Below are 8,900 nucleotides of genomic sequence, written 5' to 3'. Positions count from 1 at the left end.
GGGCAATACAAATAAAATAGGGCCTTGTGACCTTGTCTCAGAAGAAAAGAGGTGGGTGGGGGAACTGGAGAGATGGCTCAGGGGTTAAGAGCACTGGCTGTTCTTACAGAAGACCTGGGTTCGAATCCCAGCACCAACATGACCGCTATCAACTGTTCCTAACTAGTTCCAGGGGATCTGACACCCTCTTCCATCCTCTGCAAGCACTGCACAGGTACACATAAATTCATGCAGGTAGCACATTCATACACAAAAAATAAAAAAACATTTAAAAAGAAAAAATTCAGTAAAAATTGTCTTTTCGTTTTAAATGGCTATGTGGAAATCCTATCAGAAGACATGACTGAAGACACCATAAACAACATTCACAATGGCATTCCAAATGTAATAATGTCCCACCAACACAATGGCTTCCTTATTTATATTTTTATTGACAAATCAGGATGCAGATTCTATGAGGAAAACAGCTTTCATAGAAGTCTTTCAGTCTAAGGAATCAGGAACTCATTTCAAAGTTACACAAATAAATAGCAAAGAAATAGAATTTCTAAAGCAGCAGCTCCTTCAAAGTTGCAAAATGAAAAGGAACACACCAAGCTACAGGACTCGTAGACACAGATAATATAGTTTTGTTTTGTTCTGTTTTAAGCTTAAGAAATACAAATGTGTTCGCGTATCTGGAGATAATCCCTTTATGGTAAATACAAGAATTTAAAAGTAAAACCAGGAAAGCTGTGCAGCACACTTGAGCCACTGGTTTGGATAATTCATCAGCATAGAGATGAAAATGAGCATGCTTAGAGGCTTACTGACTTTAAAGATGGCAGCACTGGAAGGGCCCAGCAGGTAACCAGAAGTGCTTGCATCTCCTAAGTGAACCAAATGTCCCCAGAGCTGCAGCATGGCCTCAAGGGACCTGGGCAGGCACAGCTATTATGTCCCCAGGGGAGACAGGCAGTCACCTCAAGGTTTAAAGACCTTACTTCTAAGCCAAACCCAGAGGGCACCTTCTAGGATCAATGCCCATAACTTTGTACAATGTGGAAATTAAAGTTCCAACTCTTAGATTCTTTGAAAATTCTCCCATGAAAAGAATTACTCTGAATTTGGATTTTTAAAATTAATCAATAAACTAATGACTACAGATAAAGAACAATAAACGCACCATTCATTAGCAGCGCTCTAACAGGCTTTGGGCAGCGCAGTTCCTGCCTTTTCTCAACATGTTCACAGCAGACTCCTGACCATCTTCACATGAAAAGCTCTGAGCCAAAGTTGCCATGTTGAAATGAAAAAGGTGACAGTGATGTGACAAACATATTCATCAGTGAGTCCTATACACTGTGTCTCACACCTGCAGGCAGAAGCAACTCTCCCACAGGAAGGCAAGAATTCGGTTGTTCTTTTTCTGTCTAAACACTTCTGAGGACTAAGAGAAGAAATAGACGCTTGACTTTTGTTAGATTTCTAATGAAAAAACAATTTCTGAAATATTATATGGCTATTAGACAATGTTTTCAAAAACTAATGACCTGGGAAAACATTTCCACAATTTAGTATTAGGAAAATGTAGGATATAGTTCATTCCTGCCACAACTGGGAGGGGATGTGTGAGTCTGATAAGTGTTTGGGTCAAGGAATCAGAAGCAACCTATGAAAACAAGCCAATGAAAGCTTTTTACAGCACATGCAGGAAAAGCCTCTGAAAAGGTCAGTTTTCATTTCTCCCCAGCTGCTGTCCCCTTGCTGATGAGGCTGGGTGTCAACGCTCTGAAAACTGTTCTCAAGGAGGGCAGTCTGGGCACTGCACCTTCTCTCCCCACTTTTTCTGGAGGAAGCAGACGTGTTGAACTAAGTTGGTGGTTCCTAGTCAGGAGGCTCACCTTAACCACTCAAACCTTGGCCATCAAGGCAGAGCTTCTACAGACTCTTTTAGGATGCAGGTGAGGACCTTCCCTGTAGGGTTCCTAGTATCTTCTCCACTGGTCATGCTCATATTGTCTGTTTCCTAAACCAAACAGAAACAAAATCCAAAGTAAGAAGAAATGTCTCCAAACACTAACTCAAACAGGCCGCACAATTCTAAGTACACGTAAAGACAACATGCTGAGAAGACAGAACTTTATTCTTTTCATTTGTGACCACCTGCCATTAAATTTTGATCTATAATTATTCCATTAAAATAGAAGCAATTAATTAGGAGGTAGTGCCATTAATGGAAGGAAACTGTCAAAACTGTTCCTCTTGGTGCCAGTTCCAACCATCTGCAGGACATCTACATGTCTATTACTGCTAATGACTTTGGAACTGGAAATTCATATGTAGACGGCTCTGAGGGAGCTTTTTGCCAAGCACAGAAAAAGCCATGTGTGGCTTTTCCAGGGCTGGGTACCAACTCCCCCAGCCCCATAGTATAGCTGGCCACTTCCTGCCTCTCTGACAGACATGGGGTGTTGGGAAAAGACTTGGAGCAGAACTAGCTTTGAATAAAAAGGGATAGTTTTTCACATCTTAAAAATAACACTTTTTTTTACAAGTCTTGCTCTTGGTTTTCTTTGGTACATGGAAGCAGTGCCCTTAACATCACCCCAAAGTGTGAGAGTGATGGCCCAAACAGGTGTCCAGATTAATATGCTCTCTACCACCTTCCCTTCTCTGTCCCCACTTCTGTAGCTTCCTAGAGTGCAGCCCCACCAGCCATCATGAGAAGAGGCAATGTGAAGAATCTCATGTAGGGCTACAGCTCTTTAATGAAATTTAACACATTTTTCTTTACCAGCTGGGCTGAATAACAGCAGGGAGAGGTCAACCCTTCTCTTCTGGTCCCCATTTGTTCACAGGTGGCTAGGTCCTAGACGGTGATGTTGACTACCTCTGGGGTATGCCTCTCCCTCAAGCAGCAATCCCCAATGACCTTGCGGCCTCAGCTCCCACCTCACCTACACCTCTGCAGCAAGGTCCAGACTCTGAAAATGTGTCAACTTTGCCAGAACTGAATAGTTCCATTATGAGGCATTCTGAGTCTTTTCCAACACAAAGAATTTGTTTGGGGCTGGAGAGATGGCCCAGTGGTTTAAAGTACTGACTGCTCTTGCAGAGGACCTGGGTTCAATTCCCAACACCCACATGGTGGCTCTCAACCATCTGTAATTTGAGTTCCAGGGGATCTGATGCTCTCTTCTGACCTCTGTAGGCATTGCACAACACAAGTACATTTACATACATGAAAGTAATACACTCATACACATAAAGTAAAAATAAATAAGAATTTTGTCTATTACTTCTATCTGTGAAATACTAACAACTTTTTACTGGGACTGCTTTTTTTTTTTTTTTTTTAATTGAAGAAATATAGAAATAGCTCAAGGTAGGGGAAAAAAGTCAGCCAAAAAAAAAAAAAAAAAAAAGTGCTGGCCCAAAACACAATCTTAGTAATTACACTGAAAAGGTACATTTTTTGATCTTTAAAAGGGGGGGAGGGGAGCAGGAGAGAGAGCGAGAGAGAGAGAGAGAGAGAGAGAGAGAGAGAGAGAGAGACCGACCGAGACCAACTGACCGAGACCTAGTCCCAATGAAGGACTGTGTGCAACAGATAATTCAACACACCATTCAACACAAGACAGTACTAACAGCAGCATCAGTGGCAGACCTGTGAACCTATCTCCACATGGGTAAGGGGCCAATGAAGCACAGTCCTTGCTCATATACTGCCTCACAGGAGCCCTAGCGGCTTCCAGACCAAATCCTACCATTCAACCTGACACAAACCCAGCATTTGGTCACCTGAGTTAGGTTTTTTTTGTCTTGGGCCCTTGGAGTTTTTCCCAGCCTGATCCTTATAATCAATACCATGCTTATGTTTCATTATGATCCACCCCAATAAAGTAAAGATGTCCTTGTCCTAGTTACTTTGTTACTGGGATAAATTACCGTAACCAAAAGCGACTTGGGGAGGAAAGGGAATATTTCATCTTACAACTCCTAGGTCATAGCCCACTACTGAGGAAGTCAGGGTTAGAACTCAAGGCAGGAACCTGAAGCAGAGACCATGGATGAATGCTGCTTGCTGGCTTATTCCCCTGATTTGCTCAGCTACTTTTCTTTTTGTTTTTTGGTCTTTTTGAGACAGGGTCTCCCTGTAGGCTCCAGCTGTCTTGGAACTCACTATGTAGACCAGGCTGGCCTTGAACTCACAGAGATCCACCTGCCTCTGCCTCCCAAGTGCTGGGATTAAAGGCGTGTCACCACGCCCGGTCATATACAACACAGGTCCACATGTTCAGGGACAGCACCACCCACAGTAGCATCAAGAAAATGCCTCACAGACATGTCTACAGGCCAGTCTTATGGAAACAATTCCCCAACTGGAGTTCCCTCTGACCAGATGATGTTGGTTTGTGTCAAGTTGTCAAAAACTAACAGTATAGTCCATCAAAGACCTAAGTCTCAAACCAGGATACAAGTTGTAAGCAGTTTTTAGGCTTTAACTAATGTGGCCAGTACAGCTTTACTATTTCCAAGTGACCAGAAGAAGAGGGATAAATTCTCTGGTCTTACAGCCAGCCAAGACATACACTACTTAGGGATTCCAGTGTGTGAAGCTCAGTGTGGCCAGGTGGGTAGAGGGACAGGAGTCAACTCCTGGAGTTTCCCAGCCTGGAAGGAAGCAGTCAAAGCAGTCATTTGTGTTGTACATTCATTCACTGAACAGGACTGTCCAGAACCTTGCATGCCCCAGGGCCTGCACCTCTGTGACAGTGATGAGAGCCTTGCCATTGTTCCTTTCTGGGTCAAAAGAGCTGCTTATTGCTTGTATGTAAACAGAGTCCTCAAGTCATGTATGTCAGAAATGATCTATGAACCAATGGGTAGTTATGGATATATACACTGGATTTAGAACTAAAACACTGGGGCACACAACGGGAAACTTGGCATTATTCACTGAGTCCCCACCACCACCCTATGAAATGCAGGATTCACCCAACACCCAAAGAACAAGAATGTGAAGTATACCAATAAATAATCATCAAGCCCACAGCTTTTTAAGCTTTATTCACTACATCTGTTTTATTAAGTTGGTGAGTATCAGAGTTCCAGTAAGGGACATCAACACTACACCATGGGATTATGGCCTAGCATGCAGATGGGGGTCAAGGAAGGAGGGCAAGCAGGGTGCTGAGGACAGAGTCCAGAGCTCAGGTAGGATTTAGTCTTGAAGGAGCAGTCCAAGAGGAGAGTATTTCTCCCTAGGCTGGGCCAAGGCTGAGAATACTGATTGTATTAGGAAGCTGCAAACCAGTTGGGTGATGGACCAGGAAATCAGGACATATATGACACACAGAGAAAGACCCACAAGAGCTACACTGAGTTCTTTATGATACTTCTGATTCTCCTTAGTGGCATGGCAGACTACTGTCAGAAACAGAGAGGAGTAGGAACAATACCCTTGAAAAATACCTGTAGCTTAGATAGGATCATCTCTTGAGTTGTCCTTAGAAGCCAACTGAAGACCAGTCTTTTAGCTTGCCTCTGTAGTTCCAATCCTAGAATTCTGACTTCTCCTGACCTGTCTGGCATGTGGCTGTCTCCTTCTCAGGTCTAGGCCCACAAGAGACCATTATCCTGCTCTCACTAGCCTTCAGTCCGGGTTGATCCCAAACCTGTATCCACTTGCCATTTGGCTGAAGGTTTCTCAGCCTGGTATCACTGGCCACAAGGACACCATCACACAGGTGGGACACAGTCTGGTACCATAGGCCATGAAGACAGCTGCCATACTGGTGGGACACATATACACCATGATGGCCCTGGGCTGCTGAAAGTACTGAGTGATATGGTTTCCAGAGCAGACATTTCCTCTCTGGCAGTGACTGGGGCTCGGGGTTAGAACCTGTCCTAAGGAGTCACTCCATTATTTTCATTTATGTGAGGAGGAGCAACTTCTGGACATGAGAGGTCCAGTGTGTGTGGGGGGAGCGAGGATAGGAGGGGGAGTCTAAATTTGATTAGCAACTGTTGTTATGAAATGTACAAAAGTTCAATAAAAAGACATTCTGTATGAAATACACAGAAATCCAATTAAAAAATTACAAAAAAGAAATGTGAAGAAACCACCCCACCCAAGGAAGGATTCCCCTAGCATAAATGAAACAAGTCCCTTAACTTCTGCCATCATACTAAGGGTAAGAATAATACAACATCTTGTGACATTCCTCCTCCTGGGTACTCAGGCTGGGGCAGGGCTATGTGAATATAGACAGCTTCTTGTAGGGCTCAGGACTGGTCAAGTTTCAGAAGATTTTATTTTTTCTTTTAAGGTCTATTTTTATTATTGTTTCATACACTATATTGATAGTATTTACATCCCTCCCCATCTGCATGCCCCTTACCCCTGCCCAATCCAATTTCATGTACTTTATTATATATATGTATGTATATATAAAGGTCTATAGTCAAATTTGTGTTCCCTAATGCTCTTCAGTGTGGGTCCATTCACTGGAATCTGGTTAATCTACCATGTGTCACACCTTTGAGAGAGACTGACTCTCCCCCTCTCAGCAGCCACTGCTTGCCAATAACTTCTCAGTTAGGGCCAGGGTTTCTTGCCCACTTTCCCATGTCTACGGTGGGATTTTGTCTGACTTGGGTTTACATGGGACTTGTGTATGCTGTTACCATTGCCGTGAGTTCATATGAGTAGCTTCCCAGCTGTCTAGAAAACTGTTTCCTTGTGGTCATCCACCACTTCTAGCTCTTAGAATCTTTCTGTCCCCTCTTCTGCAATGATCCCGAAGCCCTAGGAGGCAGAGGTTTGACATAGGTGTCCTATTCAAGGATAAGCACTCTGCAGTTTCTCATTCTCTGTACATTGGCCAGTTGTTGGTCTTTGTGTAAATCACCATCTGCTGCATAAGGAATCTTCTCTAATGAGAGTTGAAAGATGTAATAATTCACCGCAGGTCTTGGGAGAATTCACTGGTCTGGGGTGCACTTCTTGCATTATTTTCTTCTTCTTCTTCTTCTTCTTCTTCTTATTATTATTTTGTCTTTTTGAAGCAGTGTCTCCCTGTAGTCCCAGCTGTCCTGGAACTCACTATGTAGACCAGGCTGGCCTTGAACTCACAAGGATCCGCCTGCCTCCCAAGTGCTGGGACTACAGGTGTGTGCCACCACGCCTGGCTTTTTTTTTAATTTAAAATTTCTTCTTTTATTTTTTAATAGAGCATAGGGTAGGGGTTGATTTACAGAAAAGTGGGTGCCCCACATTTACAGTTGAGCTGTAAGGTCCACACTCAAATACAGATCCTGTGACTTCCTGACAGCCCCACAAAATGGTGAGAGAGGTGCCTCTTGGTGTTCTTAGCATACATACATACATACATATATATCTAATATATTTATAAAAATCCTTCACCCCTCTCCACACATGCAGCTAAGGTCGACTGATTTGGTGGGAGGGTGTATTAGTCACTTTTCTGTGACAGAAACACTGATCCAAGTCCATCATGACAGGGAGGCATGGTGACTGGAGGTGGCTGGAGCAGGAGCAGCAGAAGCTAAGCTCTCACATCATCATGCAGGCACAGGAAGCAAGAGAGTGACTGGAGATCTGGGAAGGCTTAAGAATTCTCTAAGGCCACCCCCAATGACCTGCTTCCTCCAGGATAGTCACATCTTCTAAAACCTCACAAAACATCACCATCATCTGGGGACAAAATGTCCAAATACTTGGAGCCTATGGGGGACATTTTCATTCAAACCATCACATTCCACCCTGGGTGTCAACTTGACTGGATCTGGGATTAACTGAAATGAGAGAGATCTTCTTAACTGGATCATCTGAAGGTGGAAGACATGCCCTAAATGTGGGTGTTACCTTCTGATGGCAGCCTGCATAAAAGGTCACAGCAGAGGAGAACACTTTGCTTTTTGCTGCTTGCCTTCTCTCTTGCTAGTGAGTTTTTCTTGCTGCTGTAGACTGAAGACTAGCCGATCTTTTGGAATTCATCAGACCTCCAGCGCCAGATTGGGACTACTGAGACATCCCGTGTCATGGACCTAGCAACTACAGATTCTCAGCCTCTCCAGTGTGGTGCAGCCATTGTTGGACTACTTGGACTCTATCCTGTGAGCTAAGCTGATAAATCTCTATGTTCTGTTTCTTTGGAGAAACCTGAAAAATACAACTGGGTAACTAATTCCTCCCTCAACTCCTTGATGAGGGTGGGAAGGAGGTGTGACTATAGTAGTCAGAGGACATTTCCAGTTAACACTCCACCCCTTCCTCTGGCTCTTACATTCTTTCTGCCAACCTCTTCCACAAAAGTCCTTGAGCCATGGAGGGAGTAGTAGGTATGGGTGCTCTTCCTCCCGTTGTGGCAAGGCACTGAACTTTTGGGTCTCTGCATCATCTGTTTTCTATGGGCTGGTGGCCAGTTTCAGTGGGATTCCATGTACTATAAAAACAGACACAGCAAGAAGCAAGAACATCTAAACAATAACTGCTATAATCACTTAACCTATGGTGTAAACAAACACAAATGCTTGGTTGGGTCTTTAGCAGGTGCATCATTTCCATCTAACAAAGCAATTAAAGTGACTTCCCACTAGGGTCTATATTTTCCCCTGCCACAGGGGTTGGCCGGGTCTACAGTATCAGATGTGTGCTCCACGCCTAGGAACGGGCATTATATCTAATCGAAAATTTGCTGGTTGTACATACACTAGATGCTCCACGGCTGCAGCAGCAGGAACATCTTGTTTGGTATGTTGGTAGTGCAACACGCAGGGTCCATTGTTGAGTATAGGGGACTATTCTCCCCCAGTCATGTGCATATTGCCATTTGGCACAATGAAAGCCATCCATCCAGTGGTGGGGAGTTTCCAGCTTAGTCCAAACT

General features: G+C 43.8%; 1 protein-coding gene across 7 annotated transcripts in view; it reads right to left on the bottom strand.

Annotated features, from left to right (window-relative positions):
* Positions 1 to 411: 411 nt before the first annotated feature.
* Positions 412 to 8,900, bottom strand: part of Fam120b (family with sequence similarity 120B) — a 97,491-nt gene continuing 89,002 nt past the window's right edge. For all 7 annotated transcript variants that reach the window (XM_008843395.3, XM_029568477.1, XM_029568478.1 and 4 more), the window contains one exon: positions 412 to 2,008. In XM_008843395.3, the coding sequence (XP_008841617.1) occupies positions 1,968 to 2,008 (41 nt within the window). In that variant the 3' untranslated portion in view covers positions 412 to 1,967. The remainder of the gene's footprint in view (positions 2,009 to 8,900) is intronic.

This window comes from Nannospalax galili, unplaced genomic scaffold (assembly GCF_000622305.1).
Source record: "Nannospalax galili isolate Female #2095 unplaced genomic scaffold, S.galili_v1.0 scaffold60, whole genome shotgun sequence".
Lineage (NCBI taxonomy): Eukaryota > Metazoa > Chordata > Mammalia > Rodentia > Spalacidae > Nannospalax > Nannospalax galili.
The sequence above is the reverse complement of the archived record's forward strand: the minus strand, read 5'-3'. Positions and strand labels throughout refer to the sequence as shown.